We start from the raw sequence: 25,986 nt of genomic DNA, 5'->3' as shown, positions 1-25,986 counted from the left end.
AGAAAGAATTTGGCTTCTCTAGCACCAAGGCAATAAAGCCTCAACTTCTCTAATAATGACTTCGTTTTTTGTTGATTCAGCTTCAGACAAAGATGAATCGCACGATGAAAGCTTCGTCTGAAGCTGATTTGATAGAAATTGTGACAGATTTAAGGGAGAAGAGAAGAAAATGCGACGACAGCTTCTTCGACTTTAGTTCATCACGTCGGTGCTTCTTCGTCCATCATAGGACGTTGTTAGTAGTGGTAGAGAGAGAAGGGAAGAGAATGGGGATGGTCATCATTATTGTCGCCAGAGAAAAGAAAACTTAAGGGGAGGGAATCTAAGTTTTCAAAGTTAGAAAACTTTAAGTAAAAGTAAAGTTGTTAATTTTTAAAACTTAGAGAGAAAATATAATGAATTTTATGTCTTTTATTATTATTTGAAAAATAATAATTTTACCTTATCTTTAATAAAAAATTTAAACTACAATTGAATTATGGGTGAGATTTTAAATTTTCGGAATTTTATGAGTATAACTTTGAAAATGCATCAAAACTTGGGTGGAATATAGTACTTTGGCCTTAATTAATTTTATAAACGAGCATCAAAGAGAGCGGGGAGAATTTGGCTTCCAGGAGGTGGACGTTCAAGTGCGTGTGTTTGGCATTGCCATGCAGAAGTCTTTGCTCAGTTTGCTCGTGCTTCAGCCGCCACGCCTCGTGGGAACCACAATCCTTCTCGTTCCGAGCGTCACCACCCACCCCCTATACCGCGCTAAATAATTCTTTTTTTACGTGTCGACTTTAACCACTTTTATAATAATTAAGATAGAATTTTTCCAGGGACAACAGTTATTTACCAATAAGGTTTAATTTGTTGAGGCGATTTCTCATCAGCGTCATACTCAATTCAAAGACTTAAAGGATTAAAATCTGGAAAAACTTAAATTAGTTTATTACAGTATTTTAGAAAATAATTAAAGATAAATAAATAAATAAGACAGATAATAAGAGACATCAATGGGTTGGGCCAGTCCCAGATCAGTCCATCGGGCTAATATGTCAGGCTGATTTATTAGCTTGATGCTAAAGCTGTCAGCTCGGCCCAACAACACCATAGGTCTAGCCAGCATGCTACAATGTCGGACCTTCATTTAGCCTGATCCAATTGACATATCTACATATGCTTTTTAACATGCTTCAATCCAATGATTAAAATGTCTACTTCTACATTATTATTATTATTATTACTAGAATGAGTGTTGTACAAGAATTACTATGAAATTTGTGTTCTTATTGGGTATACTGTTTTTGTTCTTTTCATATTTCCTTCTTTCATTTTCTCTTTTTTATCAATTATGTATATCATTATGTGATTAAATAATTTTGAATTAAGAATAAGTTAACACATAATTGTATAATAACACATATAAATATACTCATTTATATATTTAAAGTAAATATATATAGCATTGCTAACCTTACAATAAAAGCACATGAGATATGTACACTTATTTATATTAAAATATAAAGAGGTAAAATTCTGTTAATATAGAATCAATTCCAGATTTTATGTAAATCGTGTAACGTCAAATGGTAAATTACGTAACCCCCCTCATAGCATACTTAGCTAGTTAATTTACCCCTTTTGGTGTGAAATGTTCACTTATCTTTACATACGCCAAATCAAGTGGTAAATTCAGTTATCCCATTTGGTGTAAAATTCTTAACTTAAGACTTTGTACATGACAACAGAATTACTTTCACCACCTTTTGGAGTTAAAATTTTATATATACCAAATTAGTTTCATAATCGAGATTTTACATGACTCACATGTGTGTCAAGTGGTAAATCACGTAATCCTCTCTTGGCATAAAATTCTTATGCTTACTCCCCTAAACGAGCTAAGAAAAATCCCTCCACCACCTGTAAGCATAAAAGGATTACTTTTACCCCCTGACTTAGGTGAAATCAGGTTGATTTTATGAGTTTTTTATGAATAGATATGTCAAGTGAAATTTACAATAACCCCTTATATTTTTGGCATAAATGTTTCCACTTACGAAGTCTCCACATACGGTAATTTAGTTTTATACTCAGAAATTTTACTTAGATTACTCTTGTTACACTTTTTAGGTGATATAGGCAACTGATAAAATCCAACTAACACATACCCATTTTTGTTAAATTTATGCAAAACAATTGTAAAGTAATAGAGTTAATCAACATAATAACAATAAACAATCATTATATAAAAATGTATACATACTTCAATTTCTGAGTTATCTTCTTAATATTTGAATGTAATGCTCTTTCTTGTTTTATTTTATTTTATATTTTCAGTGTAAGATATTACAAATGAGAGTTAGAGACTGATAAAGGCGAAAGCTTAAATTAGGGTTTTTGTTAACACTTTGACAGAATTCAGACTATTTTATTTTAGTTGGAAGATTAAGGAAGGATAAGGGCAAAATGATATATGATTAATTATTAATTGGCTTTGTTGGTATAAGATAAAGAGTTTGTTTGTTATAATTGTATCAACCCAACCCTTGACCCTTGACCCTTAATGTACATAGTCTGAGACTGAGAGAAAACTCATGAACATTGATTTCAATTCAGGATGTGATATATAAGAATTCGTAGAGTACTTTTTCGATGCAAATAACCATACTATTACAAATTATAATTAGAGTAAATTATTAATTAGAACTCTATGACAGGATCTGACAATCATCTCATCCTCTTTTCATTAAAACAAAACACAACGTAAAAGCTGAAAAAAAACATTGAACAAGACAGACAGACAAAAAAGATACCTATGCCAATTCCACCCTGATTAAATGTGATGATATCTGGTACAGTTGAACCTATGTTACATATTTCATTTCTGATTCTAACAGTAAACATTTCTCAGATTATTTGTTTTACAATACAACACCTAAAACAACATTTTTCATGTTATAACTACACATGGACATGGACATGGAACCTATAAAAAATACAGTGTGTATATAAATATATATATATATATGCTCCCAATGGCCTTCAACACTAAATATATTCTATTCATATCACAGCACCTAAACCCATAAGCTCTTAGCTAACCCCAATGTAACCTACTCTGTTCACTCCCGTGGACGTGCCAGCCAGAGGGAACTGAGAGCCCTAAGCCTAGAGAAATAGTCATTTATTGCAAGCAGGGCACGAGCTGATTGCCGAGTCGTTAATATATGATGCATTTGTTGTAATGTTTGCTGACGTAGACTATCTGCCTGGTAATGCCCACAAATAAAACTATTTTAAATGATACTTGTCCAAAGGGCATAAATAATATAGGGAAATATGCATAACTCATTAGACATGCCACACTATAATCTGAAAGAATTTTGAACATAAAATGATTTCAATGCATCTATCACACAAGGAAAGCAGAATAGTGAATTACTGGACTCTTTTGATCTAAGGATTTCTCCAAATACAGGACAGACAAATGATTACCTGACGTAAGAACCCTTCAAGAGTTCCTAGCTTTCCCATTGCCATGGCCATCTGACCCATGTAGTTTGCCACATTTCCAGATGATCCTGATGGGCTGGGAGAGCCATTGGCGAGAGTCTCTGCCAGAGAATGCTGCAATGCATCCATCCCCTGTGAAAGGGCATCTTCAGCCTGTTGGGATGATTGCTGCAAGCTATACATGGCCACCAACTGCTGCTCAGTTAGAGGCTCCAATTGGTTCACAAGAAGCTGCAACAGAATTGATCCAGTTTATAAAACAAATCACAAAAATAAACCAATGTAATGTATAAAAAGAATCATTACAAAATGAGGTTGGATTAAAACAGTGGGTTGCAAACGTTGCATTTTTAGCTACAATTTTCAGACCAAAATTTGCCAAAACTTTGACAAAAATATTAATCAATTGAAAAGAAAAATGGCAACAATTGTATGTTTCTTGGGAATTTTAAAAATTCCAGTCAAAGCAATATTAATACCTGATTTAACTCTTCACTACAAGTCATGTTGAGAAAATTTTGACAGAGAGAAGTTAGGGAGCATGTTTTGAGGAGCAAACAAGGATGTTTATACAGATGAATTTGAAGATAAGCGTTTGACAGCTTAAGAATTCTTTTCTTTTATAAAAAGAACCTTTAAAATGAACACTATGAGCATTTTTGGGAGAAGGATGCCAACAAAAGAGATTAGTCATAGAGAGTAACAGTGTCAAGTATCACTGACAATAACATGAACCTAAGGCCTTCAAACATGCTGGAAAATGAAGTCAGAATTCCTGTCCATTATTAGCTTGTTGAATGGGCAGCATTTGATCATCTCATTGGAAATGTCTCTATATATATTTTAGTAAGAATACCCAGAAATTTAATGCAAAACTTGTGAACATAATATTATATTTCAGCTCTACTGTTCTCTCTCATATACTGCATGTAGATCAAAAGCCACATTTTTTTTTTTTGACACAGATAAATCTCTAGACTCCAAAGCACATAAAAAGAATAAAAAAGCAAAACAAATATAATAATTTAACAAATCCAAGGATCTAAATGTAAGATCCATTAGTAAACTTTTTAATACTATGTTTGGTTACTAGAGAACGTACACATTTTGTAATTACGAACTTAATAATATATTCCAAGAATCACAAAGTTCTCATAAGGCCTTAAAATGGACTAAATGTCTTCACTAAAAACCTATCATGGAGTCAACCTAGAACAAGAACCCTAAACTAACCCAAACCAGTTAAAAGTTGAATCTTCAATGTTTATACATATACACTGGCTCATCATAAAATTCTTCCTTGTAAGCATATGCCAAGGAAAACTAAAAATCTATTATTGAATTGAGCAGAAACTGTAAAGCAATATAGTCAGGACAGCTAATAAATAAGATTGGTTTCTTCATCACAAAAATGAGCAGTAGAAGTCTAAACAAAGTCATGAAGTACTGAAATACTGTGCAATAACTTATGTTCCTTAAATATGTATTGATATTGGCAAATTACTCAATTAAGTTAAAATGTACAGTTTTTTAAGACTGACAGAAGGATCTCACTTGGTGGAGTTGTGCCTCTCCTCCAAACCCCCTCAAAAAACATGTTACTTTATTCATTTATAAGAACAGCTGCAAGACACCAGAAATCATAATGGAGCTGGGACACACACACCTTAAGGAGCTCAGATGATCGGAACCCACCAATCCACATAAAACACCTTTCTGCTGGTGTCTTCCACATTCCAGACAAGATGTGGAAGACATCAGCTTTCGCAGCAATGCCCTTGAGTCTGTAAATGTCATCAAAATGTGCTGTAACATTGTCAACAATAGTGCAGAGTTCAGCATCACCAGCATGAGAATTGACTGCAGCTCTCAACTCATTGATCTGCCTGTTGTGCTCTTCCAGCCACCGTACATATTCAACATCAAACGCCATGGCACCTATAATTCAACCAACCAATCAGTTTAAAATTGGAAGATCTGATTTGAAGAAAAAAATCTAGGCATCAAATATTACCCAGCAATCAAGGGAGCAAACACTAAAAACACAAAACACTACACTAATTTATTTTATCCACCGTGTCAGTGACAACATCCAAATGAAGACACTATAGAGAAATGTCACCATAGAGTTTCCACAGTACAGATATCCAACAACATGCCCATATATCAAAAACTGTTAACGTGTTCAGGTCCCAACAACAGCCGACTGTTAAGTCCATGTGTTACTATTCATTTAAAAATCTAAAGCTCCCCAACGTCTAGTAACCGGGAGACTAGGATTGAAGGAACAACACAACTACATAATGACTCTTGCTATTGTTGAAATTCCTAATATCTCTCCATACCTTCTGTCATTATAGAGAATATTTCCCCTTTATTCTCTAAAATATCTCCTATCATTATTGATGGGAACCTAATTACAAAGGTCTACCACCGCAGGCCCAAAGGGAAAAATCCAGTAGGCAGCCCAGGAGGTGAGGATGTTAGCCCAGTTGAGAGCAAAGTTAAAGACCAAGGGACTGAGGGCAGGATGGAGAATTCACTAGTGCAGCTGAAGTTAGTTGAAGTTTCCTGCCAGCATTCAGAAAAGAGTCCAGTGGTGGGGCCTAGCGACAGTTAGGAGGCTGCCCTTATAAAGGAAAAATGAAGGCATTAGGGGATCATCACAGAAAAGTTTGTTGCTACTGGAAGAGAAATAGGGAGAGGGCTGGCTCTCGAAACCCAGCAGAGTTATTCTCATCTATAATTGTTTTGTTATTTGCTTGTGTGGAACTTTGTTTATTTTGTTGAACTCTTGGTTATGGATTTGTCATCTTACAGAAATCATCTCTATTATATGGATTTGGAATGAATTAATTATCAAATCTGCTCTATATAAACTTCTACGGAAATGTTCATTTATGACAGACGGAACGCTCATGAGAATGATTATGAAACTGTGGATATCTTATTTTTTGTTGCCATAAGTGAATCCTAAGAAGTTGATGAATGTGTTGAGGTAGGCAGGAAACTGGAACATTGAATCTGTAGGAAGGAGCCGTGCTTAGAACCAGCTGGAGCAGTTGCTGAGAGCTGCTGGAACCACTAGTTTGGAAGTCAATTAGCCACACTCACAGGTTTGCAACAAATTGGTATCAAAGCCGACGAGCCGGGTAATGGTAACAACAAGAATGGAAAGGAGAGTTGAGGAATTAGAGAAGCATTACAAGGACTTGGCGGAGAAAGTGGCGACAATAGATGAGAAGTTAGGGCAATCTGAAGCTCAATCAACTTCACGGCTTGAAAAAATAGATGGAAATTTGTATAAAATACAACAACTACTGATAAAGAATAACAAAGGGAAAGAAACTGAAACAATGTCGACACCCATGATGGGTCCTTCACAAGCGCCACCTCCACCGGAGACATGCGTTGTTACGGGAGATAATTTTGACCAGGCCATTCCACCACCGCCACCCTTATTTCCTAGAGCTGGAGTAGTTTATGGGGAGGGTTCCAGAAACAACTATAGGCCACACCTTGGACATGCAGATCATTGGAATCGACGGGAGCATTATCACAGGAGGATGGAACTCTCTTTGTTTAACGAAGAAAACCTATAGGGTTGGATCGCCAAGGCTGAGCAATATTTCCAGATGAACGGTATGGATGAAAGGGAACGTTTGCCGGCGGTGATCCTTTGTTTCGAAGGCGAGGCTTTGAGCTGGTGGCAATTTAAGGAGTTAGGGCAACCGTTCAGAGAATGGAGGGAGTTGAAGGAGGAGTTACTTATCCGTTTCGAGACAACACAGAACTGTACGCCCTATAAACAAATCATTCTTCATCGACAGACAGGAACAATGGCAGAGTACTGAGCACGCTTTGAACAATTGGTGGCCATGTTGCCGGCGGTGTCCATTGATTGGTTGAAGGGCGCCTTCATGGTTGGGTTGAACCCCCGCATTCAGGCCGAATTGCGGCTATTAGCACCAACGGACCTCCGATCGTTAATGCAGATGGCGACAGACGTAGAACAACGCGATTGGGCATTATATGGCATGGGAGGGAACTCCAGTAAAGCTGAAGCTATCCACTTCCACCCGGGTCAAGTCAATTCTTTTCTCAGTGCACCACCGGGTTATTTTTCGCACCTACCCTTTATAGGCCCAACATCACACAGCCCTAACCACACCCAAAACCCACAGCTTGATTGGGCTGAACCAACCCTTTCACACCTAAACCCAACCAGTATACCTACAGCCCAAGCCCACTGTCAATACCCAGCTTACAACCCACCTCCGACCCAGGCCGCTCCTTTACCCAATCTTACAAACCCCACCCGATCCGCTTACCCAGCCAAATCCATAGCCCAGACCCGTATCCCTTATTCAAATCACTTCCAAACCCAAACTCCTTCTTCACCAAATATCACCCACCCTACTCCCTCAACCACCAATTTTAAACCGCCGACAAACGCAACCTCCCATTCAGCGTCGTCCTTATCTACCGACCAACCAAAACCACCCTCCCCTAGTTCCGACCATTCAAACTTATTAACTCTTCCACCAACCACGCATCCCCCACCCATTTCAAGTAGGTGGCCACCTCCGCCTTCTTTTCCCCGTCGACTTTCTCAACCAGAAATCCAAGCCAGGATCGCTCAGGGTCTTTGCTTCAAGTGCGGTGACAAGTACAACTCCACCCATCAATGTCGATTCCGACAGCTTCGACTAATGCTTTGTGAAGAGGATGAAGCAGAGTCCACAAAGCCAACGAAAGAAGCACCAAAGGCTCACCAGTAGGTTGGGCAGGCTATTGAGTTATCTAGATACGCAATGACAGGTATTAACTCCCCCAGATCGATGAAGTTGCTGGGAAAAATCTCCGAAAAAGCTGTAGTGGTATTGGTCGACTCTGACGCCACTCACAGTTTTCTCTCTCAACAATTAGTCACTAACTTAGCTCTTCCGGTCTAATGAAAGGCATTCTCAATCATTGTAGGTAACAGACAGAGCATCAAGGGAGGCGACATATGTAGGGCAGTTAAATTACACTTGGGCTCCATTCATTTCCTTCAGGATTTCTATGCGTTTCAGCTTGGTAATGTGGATGTAATTCTTGGAATGGATTGGTTGTCTACGTTAGGAATTGTCCACAGTGATTGGCAATCATTAACTATGTGGTTTGATTGGAATGACCAGCAAGTGTCTCTCCAGGGGGACCCTTCATTAATTACTAGAGAAACTTCATTCCGTGGGTTCTGTAAAACCTTAAAAAACTGCCACCTTGTCCATTGGATTAAACTAACTCGGACTGTGGTTGAGAAAGACAGGCCAAAACAGCCAGAAATTGCTGCAGTGTTGCAACGCTTCCAACACTTATTTGAAGAGCCTTCCGGCCTCCCACCACATCGGGCACATGATCATGCTATTTGGTTAATTCAGGGGGCCATTCCACCAAGCATTCGGCCTTATCGTTACCCTCATCATCAAAAAAATGAGGTAGAGAAACAGGTCTAAGACATGTTAAATGCCAGCATCATCCGTCCAAGTATTAGTCCGTTCTCTAGCTCGGTTCTACTGGTTCAGAAAAAAGATGGTGGTTGGCGCTTTTGTGTTGATTACAAGGCTCTCAACAAGCTCACAGTGCCAAATAAGTTCCCTATTCTAGTTATTGATGAATTATTAGATGAATTATCTGGGGTTATTGTTTTTAACAAATTAGATTTAAAATCTAGATACCATAAGATTCGAATTGTTGATAGTGATGTTGAAAAGACGACTTTTCGGACCCACAATGGTGATTAGGAATTCTTAGTGATGCCATTTGGGTTGTCCAATGCCCCGGCCACTTTTCAAGCCTTGATAAATATGGTCTTCCGTGACTACTTGCGTTGTTTTATATTAGTATTCTTTGATGATATCTTGATTTACAGTCGAGACTTTGCAGATCACATTGAGCACTTGGATACAGCTTTGACATTGCTTTTTGAACACCAATTGGTTTTAAATAGAAAAAAATGCTCCTTTGCCGTATCATAACTTGAATATTTGGGCCACATTATTTCATCTTTGGGTGTTGCTGCAGATCCCAAAAAAATTCAGTGTATGGTTGATTGGCCACGCCCTAAAGATATTAGTGAACTTTGTGGATTTTTGGTTTCACAAGGTATTACTGTCGATTCGTTCACAATTATGGGCGAATCGCCGCTCCCCTCACTCAATAAAGCTGCAGAGGCCCTTTCCAGACTACCTACTAGCATTGATCTTATCCTTATTTAGAAAAGGTTCACTACTATATAATGTACAGTTTACCTATCGAACTAACCCTTTTTTTCATATATTATATTTGTCTTCTTGTTTGGACCCATTTTTGAGAAAAACACCAGAACTTGCACCATATACAAGGATACAAGCATACGATTGAATTATTTGTATTTGCACATCTACTAACACAAACATAATTCCATCAACATCAGTTTGATTAAGTTAAATTTAAAGGGACATGAAATAATTCATTTTCCATTTTATTTTCTTGATAGCAACAAAAGGGACATTCACATGATTCGTTACATCACCATGACACCTACAAGATAATCCCTCCTAGCATTATCCAAGATAATGTATTAGGCATTCATAATCAATAAAATAAAATAAAGTACTATGCAGAAGTGATACACATAACAACATCCATAAATCAAATCAGATCACATGTAATCTTACTATATATTGCGCCTATGAAACATGGATTTTTATCTAAGGTAATTATTAACCATTCATAGATCTGAATACCGCTTTATGGATCCCATACAACATAGTGCATACCCAATTGCAAGCCACAAGACATAATTAGTGAGATCAACTTTCACTACTATAACCAACAAACTATAAATGATAGTTGAGATAAATAGTTTTATATACCATTTCCACTCATTGAATGAGATTGATCTCCTGAACTTGAAATAAATATACCCTGCAGTGACAATAATGGCTGAAATTAAACTAATGTGCATCTTGTCGAAAGGACATTGGAAAATGATAAAAATCTTTGAGATAGTTCTCTGTGGTACAAGCCAAACCTGTTGGCGTGCTCGTTGCAGCTCTTGCTCAAGTTGAGTCAGCTTTAGTCGACTACTCTCTAGTTGTTGTACATATGCCTAGTTTTTTGTAAGAGAAAAAAAAAAAAGAAGGAAACAATTTAATAGAGGCCTATGCAAAAATAATACCACATATTGTAAAGAGAACCAACAATAAAATAAATAAATAAATAAATAAATTCTCTAACATCTATACATTTCATGTCCATATCTTGCACAATACGTAAGTCAAAAGTAGAACATGATAAAACTAATTTTAAAAGGAGCTACCTTTTTTCTTAACCGACTTTTTCTTGCAGCCTCACGATTTTGAGCAAGCCTACGTAATGTCTGCTAGACAACAATAGGATAGACATGGTCAAATTGAGTATCTAATCATCGACTTGAACTTATATTAATACAACCTTCTGATCTCCTAATTTTTCTTTTGACTTGTCACTCGAATCAGAGGCTGCAACCGCCATCAATTGACCCCTTTCAAACTGCAAATAGAAACACAAATATTAGTATCCACAAAGAACCAACAGTCAGATCCACTTGTAAGGAAGGTGATCATTTTTTAAATATATATTTTGAATTCAAATACCAACAAAATAAAAGCATAAGTTATTTCAAGTTGCAACATGAAGAGAGGAAGACAGACACGAGGCAGTTTTATTTAGAATAGTAAGAGAAATTAACTGCTTCCTGGAAATAACATATATTCAAACATGGAGGCAAGCGGGGTCACCTGTTGATTTTTATCTTCTGTATCATCAGTTGAGGTATCCGTTCTAGGACTGGCTTCTGCCATATTGGACTCTCCCCAATTCTTTGGATGACCACTACGTACAGAAACCAAATTTGACTGCAGTTCTTTTGGTAGTGATAGTAACTGAGACCCCACAATAGCAGCAAACAGATTAAAATCTGAGGTTGCAAGTGTGTAAAATCCAGACAAATACACGTGCACGCATGAGCACACACACTCACAGAGAGAGAGAAAAAGAGAATAACTTTAAATTTTGTAAGTTTTTGAAAAATATAAAATTAGTGTAGGGAAGCCCAAGGTTCACCTTATTCACAGAGCCAAACTGGTCATCAGTGTCTACTGCCTGACTACTTGACTTAATTTGATAAAGTACATTACCTAGAAAATTGTAAAATCAATGAGTACAAAAATATAGACAATCAATAAAAGGAAATTGCAGCCTCCACCTATAATATTAACAACCAAAAAGTGAACATAGCAATTGAATAAGCAACCACAACAAATTGCTATAAAACCTTAATGAAAGATAAAGCAAAAAAGAAAAAAGTTCCTACATACTTCTGCTAAGGTTAACAGCATCCTCTATGCATAGTCCGAGTGATTGCTCAAGCGTTCCACAGTCTGGAATTTCAGATTGAACTGTATTTGCTTCTTTGCCCCTGCAGATCAAAATTAATAAGGTCCCTAAGTAACTGAATGGACAAATGCATTACAGAAAATGAACATGATGGAGTGGGAGCATGTACTAGACAGGAATTAAATCCCTAATTCACTTTAAAACAAAAAATAAATCAATAATGTTACTCAACTCATATAATGGCATAATTGCATATTTCCTCAATAATGGCAAAAAGAAATACGCAATGTTAAGTTAATACTTAATAGATGACAACCAACTAGAGAAGTAGATTACATGAAGTTCCCTCTTTCCTAATCTGATCTCCAACAGCTTAAAAAATAAAATATTCATGCTACAGCCCATTCCCCATTCTCTGCATGAAAATCAATCCCAAAGACATACATTCTACTTATGAAAGCATCACTTAAAGACAGTAAAACAAGATTCCCATCTTATGAGACGACTATTCAGAGATTCGACAAAGTGAATATACAAGAAGAATTTTTAAAAGTAAAATATTAACTCTAGTACTGGTTCCTAGAAAATTCAAATTATAATGGTGGAATCTCCTGAGAAAAAAGAAACGAATTTGACTACCATCCCCATACAAACAATTCTCACATAAAACTGAAAATACTATTATACTCCTTTAAGAAGCACATAATTAACATAATCAAGTTAGCCAGACAGAAAACCTTCTAGTAACGTCATGAAAAAGTAAAAAACTAATAAAAAAGACAGGCAAAAACAAAAGCTTTAGAAAAGTGACACAGAAGATAGAATTTACATTTGATTAGAAGTTGGAACTGGAGGACCGTAGCTGGGCATCCTGTTCACGCCTTTATTATAAATTGGAGCTCCGATATTTACTGTTCTACGCCCCATGAATAAACCATCTTCACCAAAACTATACACAACAAAAAACGATAACCCAAAGACACCCCACAATACCTTATCGAACTAACCCAAAAAATTATACTAACAAAGTTTACAAATCAAATATAACAACCAAATCACAGACACAAAGTAAGCAGCTTTTGATAGTAAGAAATCATCAAAACACCAAACAAAAAACAAGAAGTACCCTATAAACCTAGAGGCACAAGTTGTATTAGTAACGTTTTCTCACAATAAATTTGGAAGGAAAGAAAGAGTAATTCAGTAAAAATAAAGTGAACTTAGAACACTGAATTTACCAAAATTAAGCTGAAATTGAGAGAAGAGCCCAGGAAAAAAAAACCTAAGAAGCAAGAGCAGCTGTTTGAAGATAAATATTGAACCTTTTTGACTTTTTTTTGGGGTGTTTTATTGATTGATTATGAGTTGTTGGTGATTCTTCTTATAGATGGGTGTACAAGAAAGGAAACTAATTTATTATTTTTTATGTAATGTTGTGTTGCTAGAAACAAGTATGAATTCATTAGAGTAAACCGAAAAAAATAATAATAATAAATTAAAATAAATACTGCCCACCTTTGAATTTTGAGATTCTTTTTCAGAAGTAATTTATGTTTGAGAGGAAAGAGTGATTCTAAATAATAAAAATTTATTATGTATAATAACAATTTTAATTAAAAAAATATATACTTTCGTATAATTATTCATTATTTTTATTTTTAATTTATAAAAATCTTATTATTATATTTTTAAAAGCCACCGTTTTGTTTTCTATTTTCTGTCATTCAAAGTGCATTTAGACTGAATTACAAAAAATACCTCCAATTTGTTTTCACTAATAACATTAACATAAAAAGTTTTATTTATTTTACATGGGAAAACATAAATTGTTAACAAAAAGGAATCACAGTAAATTAAAGGAATTTTTATTGAAATAAACAATTGGAAATAAATATCTTCCAATAATAATAATATCATATATATTGTTGAATTAATTTTTAAATAATTTATTCTCTCAGAAATGTTAAATTCTGATGAATAAAATTTAGTTATATTATTGGTCAAAAGAATAAGAAGAAAGAACAAAAATTAGGTGTGATTTTAATACAAGGTTTAAAAAGTTTGTTTGAATTTTAATAGAAGTAGTTTTTACTTATTTATTTAGTTAAAAATGATGAGAAAGGGATGTCAACCTCACTAGGGTTAGGTGACGGCTCGCAATTCAATCATCCCGCCGCCACTATTTCCCTCTATCTATTCCATTCTTTATACCCCTTGATTTGATCTCTCCTAATAAAACCAATTATATTAAATAAATAAAATTTAAATAAATTTTATAATTAATTTTATTATTATTATATTAAACAAATTAAATATTTAATATTTTTAATATTATAAAATAAATTTTTATTTTTATTTTTTATACATAAAAATTCCTTAATTTTTACTAATCCTATTTTAAAAGGTTTTAAGCATATATTTTTCTTTAATTCATTTTTTACAATATTATAATTAAAAAATCAATAATGTATTTTAACATTCACCAATGACATCCCAAGCAATTTTATTTTTTATTTGATTATAGCATTATTAATCATTACTTTTTTATTGACTCATGGAATCGAAAATAAACTTGTGATAGGTTTATTGAATGTTGTCGTAAATAAACTCGATGATTTGAATCTCAAGTTAAATAATCTCGATAGGAAACTGAATTATACTATTTACCGTATATTTTTAATGAACCAAGAGCCAAGTAAGATTGGCGAATCAATCACAAAGGTTAGTTCTGATTTACAAAGAATCATTACTCTGGAACGTATGTTAACTACTCTTTTAAATAGATAACTATGAAACTCTGGTCAAGAACTTTGGCTTTGATGCTACTGTCATTAAGATAGGAAATTATCGTATGTCATTGACTTTGAGTGACATAAAGTAAGTACACCTATTGAGAGATATACTAAAGAAGAGTTTAAGAGGTGGACAATAGACCTTTGTAATAGGAATCCAAATATCCGAAAAGATGATTTGAAGTGGCTAAGAGTTAAGAGACTACTAGACGTGATTCATCTAGCCTTAAGGCAAGGTGCTACATAGATTTTACAATTCGTTACTAGTAGGATAATAATTATTGAAACACACGAATTAGAATTTCGAAACAAAAAGGTCGATAAAGTTGCAACTGTAATTGGATATTGGTATAGTGAATCACAAAACCTAGAAGAATTAGGGATAACAGCTAACCTATATCCAAACTGAGGATAACATAGCAAACGAAGAAACTCTAAAGCAGTTTGTTATTAGTCTACAAAATAAATATCCTAGTTTGCCACCAAGGTGTGCAAATTTTGTAGCTTAAGAGTCCCGAGGTGATTAGGAGAAGACTGAAAACTTGTATCTAAAGGCTATAAAAGAGGAATACTTCATTTCGAATGAAGAAGGGAAACAAAAGGTAGAAGGACTTTCAAAAATCACTCTTTTGGATGTTGAAAGAATTAGCAAATATTACGAAGAGAAGTTAAAAAACGAAGGAAAACTTCTAAAAAGGGGAAATCTAAAAGGATTTCTCTATGTCTTAAAATGGATGATTTAGAAAATCTAATCTCTAATCTCAAGGAATGAGATTAAAGATGATTTTTTAGAAGAAATGAAAAATCTTTTTTTAACATTCTTTCGAGGGATTTCTTAGGGAAATCGAAAAACCTGAATATACACCCAGGACTTATCCTACAAAAATTAAGTCAGAATTTACACTAAGACTTACACCAAGAATGGTGGAAATATCATCTAGTGAAAGTTTTCTAAACATAGATTGTGTAAACAATGTAGCAGATACAATCGGAGTTTGGAAAACTGTAAACTGGGTCCATATCCAAAATAAATCATTTGACCTAGGACAAAATTATTGTTTCTTTTGGTCTACATTGCAGGAAGCTTTTGGATGAGTTCAGAAGCCAATACCAATATCTTAGACATGGTAAAGGACTTAAAAAGTCACAAAGGAATATTTGCACTTTTCAAGGACATGCTCTCAAGGGAATTTACTAGGATATCTATATCCAATAAAAACCTTGTGGAGGTGGTAACTTTAGAAGCTTTAACAAAGCTTCGGCTTTGAGACGTGTTAATATGAAAATTTCATCTGTGAATATAGACGATATTTTACCAGTTACCTGGAGGTACATAGGAGGTCATAAAAAACACCTTCTTCACAAAGTTGCCCAATAGATGGGATAAAGTAGCTAATGAGGCTTACAAGCTACTCCTAGAAAAGAATCAAGTTGTTGATTCTTTAGGAGGAAGAATTGAAGTTGTAAGGCAACTCATGAGAACAAGTTGTCTAAATGCTAAGCTAGATAAAAAAGCTATAACGCTTAACTTCAATGACACTTATTGCTACAATTTTGAGGGAGTCTCAGGGTAATATGATTGTAATAAACTAGTAAAAACTTAAAATAGGAACACTTATAGGAGAAGAAATAATTTCTTCAAGAAAGACAAATTTAAGTCTAAACACTTTTGAACTATAAGGAAGAAACTTGTTTATAATAAATCAAGACTTCCAGATCATGGAAGGTTTATTAGAAAAACAAGGAAAACTTCACTAACAGTGAAGGAACAAGGAGCTAAAAGGCATTATGCTACTTGCCCCTCAAGTAAAAACACAAAAGATTGCAATTGGTGCTAGATTTGTGGTAGTAAATATCACTATGCAGACAAGTGTCCAAATAAAACCAAAAAGAAAGCTAGTGTGAAGCTACTAAATGTAGATCTAAAAACTAGAACTTCTGAATACGAGCTTGTGTTTGGCTATGAGGTTTGCTTGGATGACAAATTAGTATACGAACTGATTTCAAAATACTCTAAAGAATCAAAGGAAAACTTATCTAGTAACTCTGACAAGGAATGCTCATTAAGATTTGATAAGGAATCATTAACTCTCCATTAGCTAAACATATTTATGAATAGAGCAGAAAATTTGAATGAGTCTTCTAATCTTTTCAATGATGATGAGGAACTTATATCATTAGATAATGAGGTAATTTCTAACTCAGTAATTAGTTCTTCTATGAGTTACGAGGATACAACGAGAAACCCAAATGAATAAGCTCTTCCAAAGCTTTCATCCTCTCATGTCTTTGGAAGAACTTCACGATGGATATTTAAGGCTCAAGGACTTGAGGACATACATGAAAAGCCTATAAAGGTAGCCTTAACTCAATCAAATGAAGGAGAAATCATTATATCGAATGATGAATGACTACTAAAGGCATGTGAACTTATCAAACAGGCAAGAAACAAGTATCACTACATGGGTTATTCCATGGAAAAATGAAAGTTCCTATTCAGGTTACCTCACTAGATAGACGATGGACCATTTTTAGTAAAGCTTTAGTTTGAGGTTTTCATGCCAATTTGGCTTTAGAGGATTCTTATGGTACTATTTAACCAGGATATATGGTCAGCTTTAAGGATCCAAACCTAAAAAGGATAATGGTTCTTAAAGTCTGTACATCTAGATTGGAAGATCTTTAACAATTTAGTAATGAAATAGTTATCCAATAGAAGATGATATACAAATTGATGAATTTTGTTAATCTTATATCAATTGATGATATACAATATAAGATGATATACAAATACTGAAATGCATAGCCTGGGATCTAACTCTATAATTCCAACAAACCTAATAATGATTAATCTTTGACAATTAACTTGGCCAAGGAATTGGGCTTTAACTTTCACTCTGCAGTCTACCGTGATAGACATGGAAATAAACCCTGGAATTATAATAGAGGAAATATGTGATCGGGTTGATATAACTTTTCCTACTCCTAAAAATTCGATTTCTAAAAGGAGGATAAGAAAAGATACTAGACCTAATGCACCACGGATCAATATACTAGAAAAGAAAAGAACCAATGACTCAAATACAAAAAGTCAATCAAGGAACTCTTTTTGTAAGGGGATAATTGGTTATAAATATGTTTAGATACTAGTCTATGAATATGAAACTTCATCTACGTGAATGATAATGAATCACAAAATTCACTGTCATACTTTGTTACGTGGAACAATAGATACTTGTATCACTATAGAACTAGAATTTCTAGAATATGAGTTATATACCTTAGATATTTTGGTAGATATAAGAGCGACAAAATACAGAGCAAGAAAACATTGTTTTTCATAGGAATTATGGAAACAACTTGATCAACCTATCATGAATACCATCGCAAATGGAAGACAAAGTGTAATTACGAAGTATGTCCAAAACAGAACCATACTTTTAAACAAGAAGAAATTTACTCTAAGAGAAGTGTTGTTATTAAACTATTTAAAAGTTGATTTCATTCTTGAAAACTCATTTTTGTGTAGGCAAGCAGAAGTGAGGTTCTTTATCCAAGATAATGATTATATTGTTCTTGGAGGACATGAGATCCTAATTCTTGCAAAGTTAGAGGTTTCTAAAGTTTGAGCCTAAAAAATTAAGGGTAGAAATGAATCACATTATATTTTCCTAGAAACCTAAGGAAAATTAGTGGACAGGTAGTTTTGAGCAAGAAAAGGAAAATAAAATGACTTGTAATTTGATATTTCAAAAGTTTTCACCTAGTAATCACAAAACTCAGATCGCACAAGGTAGATCATAGGAGGAAGACACCTCTAAAGCATACCCTGAGAGCATGGATGTAATAAGGCATAAAGAAAAACTTTTAATGCAAGAAAGTCATGATGACTCTTTAAATCTTGAAGAAATGAAGAATTTTAAAGAGGAAGTTTCTCCTTGTTTTGATGAATTGCCATTAAAACTTTGGGAAAGGAAAAACATATTTGTTGAAATCAAACTAAAAAATATAAAAGATAGAGTCAAAATAGATTCTTGTAGGTACTCTCCAGATACTAAAGAGGAACTTTGCAAATGGTCATCCTAAAGAATTAATTATTGGTGAGGAAAATCAAGGTGTTAAAACTAGATCATCATTTAATCTTTGTAATAATTTAGCATTTCTTTCACAATTTGAACCAAAAACATTTCATGATGCATTGAATGATGAATTTTAGATTGTAGCCATGCAAGAGGAACTAAATTAATTCAAAAGAAATAATGTTTGGGAACTAGTCCCTTGTCCGGATCATCAATCCGTTATTGGCACAAAATGGGTTTTTAAAAACAAAATGGATGAGTCTGGAGTGGTTGTTAGAAATAAAGCTAGATTAGTGGCTCAAGGCTACAACCAAGAAGAGGGAATAGATTTTGAAGAAACTTTTGCATCGGTAGCTAGACTAGAATCCATTAGGATGCTTTTGGCATTTGCATGTTCTAAAAATTTTATTTTATATCAAATGGATGTCAAAAGTGTTTTCTTAAATGGATTTATCATGGAGGAAGTTTATGTTGAACAACCTCCTGGGTTTGAAAGTCATGATTTCCCAAACCATGTTTTTAAACTTCAAAAAGTTCTTTATGGTTTAAAACAAGCACCTCGAGCATAGTATGAACGTTTGAGTAAATTCTTGCTTGAAAAAGACTTTTGCATTGGAAAAACAGATACTACATTGTTTATTTAAAGGAAAAGAAAATGATATACTTTTAGTTTAAATTTATGTTGATGATATCATCTTTGGATCTACTAATGTCTCTTTGTGTGAAGAATTTTCTAACCTCATGAGCAAAGAATTTGAAATGAGCATGATGGGAGAACTCAAGTATTTTCTCGAACTTAATATCAAGCAAAGCAAAAAGGGTATCTTCATCAACCAATCTTCATACATCAAGGACTTATTAAAGAAGTTTGGCATGGAAGGACTAAAAGCTTCAAGCACCCCAATGAGTTCAACTATCAAGCTCACCAAAGATGAGAGTGGGCCAAATGTTGATGTTAAAATGTATATAGGTATGATTGGCTCTCTTTTATATTTAACCGCTAGTAGACCTGATATTATGTTTAGTGTATGCTTGTGTGCTCGATTTCAATCATGTCCCAAGGAATCTCATTTAAAAGCCCTTAAAAGAATCTTCAAATATTTACATGGCACTAGATTTTTAGAGTTGTGGTATCCTAGAGAAACGTCTTTTGACCTAGTGAGCTATTCGGATGCCGACTTTACCGGAAGCCAAGTCGATAGAAAAAGTACTAGTGGTATTTGTCATTTTCTAGGTCATGCATTAGTTTCATGGTTTTCAAGGAAACAAAACTCCGTAGCTTTATCGACTGCGGAAGCGGAATATATTGCCGCCGGTAGTTGTTGTGCTCAAGCCTTGTGGATGCAACAAACCTTTAGGGATTATGGAGTTAGCCTATCTAAAACTCCAATCTTGTGTGACAACACAAGTGCTATTAGCTTATCCAAAAATCCCATTCAACACTCTCGAACCAAGCATATAGAAATTATATATCATTTTATTAGAGATCATGTTCAAAAGGTTGATATTTGTCTTGACTTTGTATCCACTGAAAATCAACTTGCGGATATTTTTACAAAACCTCTTGGGGAAGAACGGTTTTGCAAAATTAGAGGTGAGCTTGGGATCATGGAATCACCACATTAGCATTTGCACTTGAATATTATTGTGATTGTGGTGTTTTGGTTGAATTAAAAGTGTTAATATATGTTTTATGCATCATTTCATGTTTGGCAATATTGAAGTTTTCTTGTACCAATTATTCTTGCATTGATTTTTAATGTGTTTGATTTAATTTTTCCTCATATTTAGCATCAAATTTCATTGTACTTTATGTTATTGAGTCAAAATTGCATAGTTGGATCATTTTGGCTTGTTTATACTCAATATGGGACAACAAAGTGCATAAAATATACACCAGAATTTTGTAGAATTTGGCTGACGAATTGGAAAATTTGGTCGACCTAATTTGTCAAAATTCGGTCGACCGTTTTCTACAGTGTTCTGCAATGTATAAGGGCAAATGTTTCTCCACCTTTTTACATCATGTTTCTTTAACTTTTTTTTATCAAATTGGTTCCCAACATTTTTTCTACACTTTCTAACCAAAATTCTCTTTCAAAAACATCATAATTCACCTAAAATTTCAACAAAATCTCCAAAAATTCTAAACCCTAAAAAATTGATATTTGCTCAAATTCATCCAATTTTTTGTTATTTTATATAAAACACACATTTATCTCTTCTAGTATCATTCTAATATTTTCTAAATACCAATTTTTGAAATTAAGTCTTAAATCGAAAACCCCTAATTTTATCATCCAAAATTCGATTTTTATCTTAAAATACTTCTTTTGGTTATCCTTTTTTTTTTTTGGATTTCAATTATACCATTGGATTTCTCTCACCATTTTTAACTTGGGTGTGTATTCAAATTTCAAATGTGTGAATGTTCATGTAGATTTACATTTTTTCCCTTGTACATACATTCAAAGCCATGGTGCATTTCATCACATTTTATTGCATTCAATATGACATTTATACTTGTTCTTCTCTATTTTCCATTTCAAACTTACTTTTGTGCTTCATTTTATTTAAGTTGATAATTATGTGATTAGTTTGTGCATAGTTAAGCATTTGTTCATTTATGTGATATCTTTGTGCATTTTACATGAACTTACACTTTATATTGTCTAAGCATTAGTACTCTTACTTGGATGATTATGATTGTTTGGATTTTTTTTTTTTTTTTGGTTTAGCCTTGATAATCATATCTTCTATATATGTGTTAAGGTATTTTAGTCTTTCTTTGCCTTATTGGATATATATTTTACTTATTTTCTTTTTTATAATGACGAAAGGGGAGAAGTTATACATGTTATATTCTATATTTAATTACGGATGTATTTGATTATGATCATGAATGTAATATTTAATGTAGACGGACTTTCCACATGCTTTGATGCGTTATCTTGTTTGAATTGTTAATGCTCTTATTTTGATGCTCATACTTATTTAGACATTATATTCATGCACTAAACCTTGATGATTATTTTTGGGCCTTTTTGGTGATCATTTGCTTTTCCATTATTTTGTCTCCTTGATTATATCTTTTTATCCATTGCCTTATTCTTTTTGATAATGACAAAGGGGGAGAAAAGTTAGATTGATGATTGATACTTTCATTTCATTGATGTTGTGGATATTTTGATGAGGATATATGTGATTGATGAGATTAATGTTGAACATATTATTATTTGCATATATTCAGAGGGAGGAAACTTGATTTTTAAGGCGAACTCTTGCAAATGTTTTTAAAAAATCAAGTGTTTCCTAACTTTAAGGAAATATATTCATTGATATATTTTATAAAATTCCATGAAGTGCATATGTGTTTGTCATTATCAAAAAGGGGGAGATTGTTGACTCAATGAGTCATTATGCTCTTATTTTGATGATAACAAACTAATATGTCTCTAAACATATTAACTAATGATTTTACTTGAGTGTGAGCTTAGATTGCAAGAATTTATCAAATGCACTTAAAGGAGTTTCAAGATGGAAATGAAAGACAAGACTCAAGTGAAGAATTCTTGAAGTTTTGAAGTAAAACTCAAGTTTAGGTAGATATATTTGTAATTTGGAGCATTCGTTTTAATTAGAATATTTATTTGCATGAGATAGCTTACTTGAAAACTCATTTTCATATCTTTCACATTTTAGGTTAAAATGTCGTTTTTCAAACTTATTGGGTGAAGCCAATTTTTTCACCAAAGTTTATTAACTCTTTTAAAATTATGAAGTTTTGTGAACTATATTTTCATATCTTAAAGTTGGTTATGAAAGAATTTTCAAAAATGGGTTAAATTGTCACTTTTCAAAGTTTTAGGGGTCAAAATGATTTTTGAAAATTTAGGGGGTAAGATGCGACAAAATTTGATCGACCGAATTTGACCAATCGAATTAGCTTCTGAATTGTCCGGAAGCCATGTATTTCGGCTTCCAGAAATTCGGTCAACCGAATTAAATTCGATCAACCGAATTTTGGTTTGAATTTTTCCAACGGCTAGACCACGTAAGCTCCACAGAAGTGCCACGTCACATCCGGTTGACCGAATTCCATCCGATCGATTGATTTGTGCGTTTTCCAGAAAACTAAAACGACTATTCTTTGTGCATAACAGTAAGTTTCCTCATTTTTCCCTATACAAACTCAATCAAATTCATTCGAAAAGAACTTTTACCACCAAAAACTTTCATATATTTGAGAGCAAATTAGATTTGAGCTATTCACTTGCAAATTCTTTTCTCTAATCAAAACCCTTACTTATACACTTTGTAATTTCATTTGTATTGGGTTGTTTAAGCTTTAACTTTCATATACACTCTTGAGAGAGATCATATTTTAATTTCATACTAAAATTCGTGCTATAAAGGAGTGAGGTTCACTCTTGAAGAGATTAGAAAATTTCTTGTGAGAGAAATTAAGTTTCAACATTTGTAGAGGTTAATAGCACCTTGAAAGCTATTTTGGTTGTGAAGAAAAGCTTGGTTGAGGTTTAGGTCAACCAAAGATTAGTGGAATACTCCAAGGGAGAAAGCTTGGAGGAGTGGACGTAGGTCGGGTTGAGCCGAACCACTATACATCGCGTGTTTGATTTTCTCTTCTCTTAAACTCATACTTTATGTTATGTTATTTTGATTGTATTGATTATTTAGAATATTTTAGTTATTCTCATAAATTGGATTAAAAATAGGTAACATTCATTGATTTGAATAAATTGTTTTAATTCTCAAATTCGGTAAAGATTGTTTTAAAATTGCCTAATTCACCCTCCCTCTTAGGCCATTCGATCCTACATAATGGTCTACCTCTCCTCTGGTGATTACGTTGGTCTTTACATGGCAATGGTCTCTTCAATGACTTCCTTCTCTAGCTAGTGAATAGAAGGTCCTTCTCCCTCCTTTTTTGTGTAAAAAGAGAATTCGAGAAGTATTTTCGTGCATACAGGGGAAGAGAAAAAAAATTTTCTTGTAAGAAAAGGAAGCAAAAAGAGGAAAAACGATGTTCTTCTGAGAGGCTTCTGAAACTGCCTCTTCATTTTATGTCTTTTCTTCCAAAACTTCTTTCAGCAGAATGATTCACGACAAGTGTTATCATACCAAGAGTAATTGCCAAATTTGAATGAGATATTTTACGCAAAGTCGACTAAAAATTGATTGTTGGGATTCATATTCCCATTTACATACACTACCTTCCAGATAATTTTACTCATACTATATATATATATATATATATTATATTCAAGCATAGACACACATATATATATAGAGAGAGTCATGTAATGCTCGTTAGAGTTTTCCCTCAGATGTATATAATTTTTGTGTATAGGTTCATGCACGAGATTTATACTAAAAATAATTGGATGGTAAATATTACATTGAATGATAACAAAATGACCAAATTGCCCTTTTTATTAATTTAAGAATATTACAGACTCAAGGTCATATAACTATAGTGACAGGCCTAGGCTTAATAAAGCTCAGTCAGTTAATGCAAAAGCTAGCAATAAGACCAGCTTAGCTTGAAGTAGACAAGATCTATTACGAAGAAGAAGAACTCATTTTAGAAACTTTAATAGCATCCCTAAAGGAAGAAGATGTAAAAGATCTTCTAACAGGATTATTTGTATTTTAGACAAAGCTATGGAATTACATGTTCCATGGAAACTCCTCAAAAAACAATAGTATGGATAACTTTTAAGGAGATGATGAATCGATGTAATAGAAATTGAAGTACAGGAAGCAACGGTAGACTCGAAGATATCAAATACAATGAAACAAGCACTCTGTGTATTGGATAGAAAGATTCACACTTTCACTTGTGTTATTACTTCTTCCATTCAAGAAGATGACAACGTTCAACTTGTACAGATATGAGAATTTTTTGTAAGAGAACCATGGTATAAGATAATGGTTCGAGAGGATGTCTTAATGGGATAATTTGCACTGTAGCAAATTTAGGAAAAACTTGATAAAAAGGACTGGTATTGGACCAAGGTGCATATATGTAAACTATTGCAAGTCCAAACTAAATTAAATGAACTCTTGAGAAAGGATAGTACGATTCATATTGATAAGGGGATAATAGTCACCTTACTAAACAAATATGCAAGAGTTCAAGACACTTTTAGAAACTTCATGGACCTAATAGATAAACCTTTTGTTTAGGCCTAAGAAGGTGGGAGATTTGATCAACCCAAATTAAACAATTAACACGTAGATGCATGATGTGTACCCAATATATAGAAGACAAGTGGAAGGATAAGATGTTGCCGACACTTCGTGATTAAACGCTCAAAATATTGCCAACACTTTTCATTTGAATTAATAATTATTAAAACACATGAGAGACATAGACCCCAATGTCAAATGTAAAACAATTGTCATATAATGTCAATTGATTCCTTTGAATAAGCCAATTGTACAATTATTTAGATTCAAAATTATTATGTCAGGCAGACTTAAATCATGTTAGAGTCCGAACCATAACTCTCTTCTATAAAATGAGGGAGGATGTAAATTACGCAAAGTATAAAATTTAAGGAAAGTTTTCTTACTTGTTCTTCTCTCAAGGATTTCATTACTTGTTTCAAGAAGCAATTACAAGGTATCATTAAATCTCTTCCAATTATTTTATGTTCATATATTTAATAATATAATTGTTAAATTTTCATGATATATATACATGATATAAATGAATGAAGATTGAGAATTAATTTTTGATAAAAATTAACAATTGTTGATTGAATTGTTGAAATAGTATTAGAGTCATCAACCTATATGAGAATAGGCATGACACCTATAGGAACTCTCACTTATGAAAATTTTGGTGAAGCGAAGTGAGGCTCTCTGCCTATGGTGTGTTGCACACACTCTTACGAAGCTATGTTGCGATCCTGATAGGTATCTTTGGGTGCTTCCACAAAAGGGCGCTTATAAAGATGTTGTGGATGTGTACCTTAGAAAAACAAATTAAATCAATTTTTTTTAATCAAAAAGTCTAATGTAAGTAAAGGATAGCACATTATTTATATTTTTTTCAAGCAACTTTTTCCATATATATATATATATATATATATATATATATTAATCTATTAATATTATTAATGATTGAATTTGTATTATAATAAATAAAGTAGATAAAAAGAGAAGAGGAAAGAAAAGGAATT

General features: G+C 33.6%; 1 protein-coding gene across 5 annotated transcripts; it reads right to left on the bottom strand.

Moving 5' to 3' along the window:
* Positions 1-2,787: 2,787 nt before the first annotated feature.
* LOC123205480 (transcription factor TGAL1-like) lies at positions 2,788-13,340 on the bottom strand. 5 transcript variants are annotated; one of them, XM_044622434.1, is made up of 12 exons: positions 13,143-13,340; positions 12,734-12,853; positions 11,886-11,986; positions 11,632-11,705; positions 11,307-11,450; positions 10,981-11,058; positions 10,847-10,906; positions 10,559-10,636; positions 10,401-10,452; positions 5,168-5,439; positions 3,484-3,732; positions 2,788-3,257 (listed from the first exon to the last, which is right to left on the bottom strand). In XM_044622434.1, exons 2-12 carry the CDS (start codon positions 12,829-12,831, stop codon positions 3,111-3,113), a joined length of 1,353 nt encoding a protein of 450 aa, XP_044478369.1. In that variant the 5' UTR covers positions 12,832-12,853; positions 13,143-13,340; the 3' UTR covers positions 2,788-3,110. The 5 variants fall into 5 exon arrangements, with proteins under 5 accessions (XP_044478369.1, XP_044478370.1, XP_044478371.1 ...); XM_044622435.1 differs by having other exon boundaries at positions 12,734-12,820; positions 13,143-13,339; XM_044622436.1 differs by having other exon boundaries at positions 12,734-12,815; positions 13,143-13,339.
* Positions 13,341-25,986: the final 12,646 nt, after the last annotated feature.

The sequence above is a fragment of the Mangifera indica genome, unplaced genomic scaffold, assembly GCF_011075055.1.
Source record: "Mangifera indica cultivar Alphonso unplaced genomic scaffold, CATAS_Mindica_2.1 Un_0007, whole genome shotgun sequence".
Taxonomy (NCBI): domain Eukaryota; kingdom Viridiplantae; phylum Streptophyta; class Magnoliopsida; order Sapindales; family Anacardiaceae; genus Mangifera; species Mangifera indica.
This window is presented reverse-complemented; position numbering and strand designations above follow the sequence as displayed.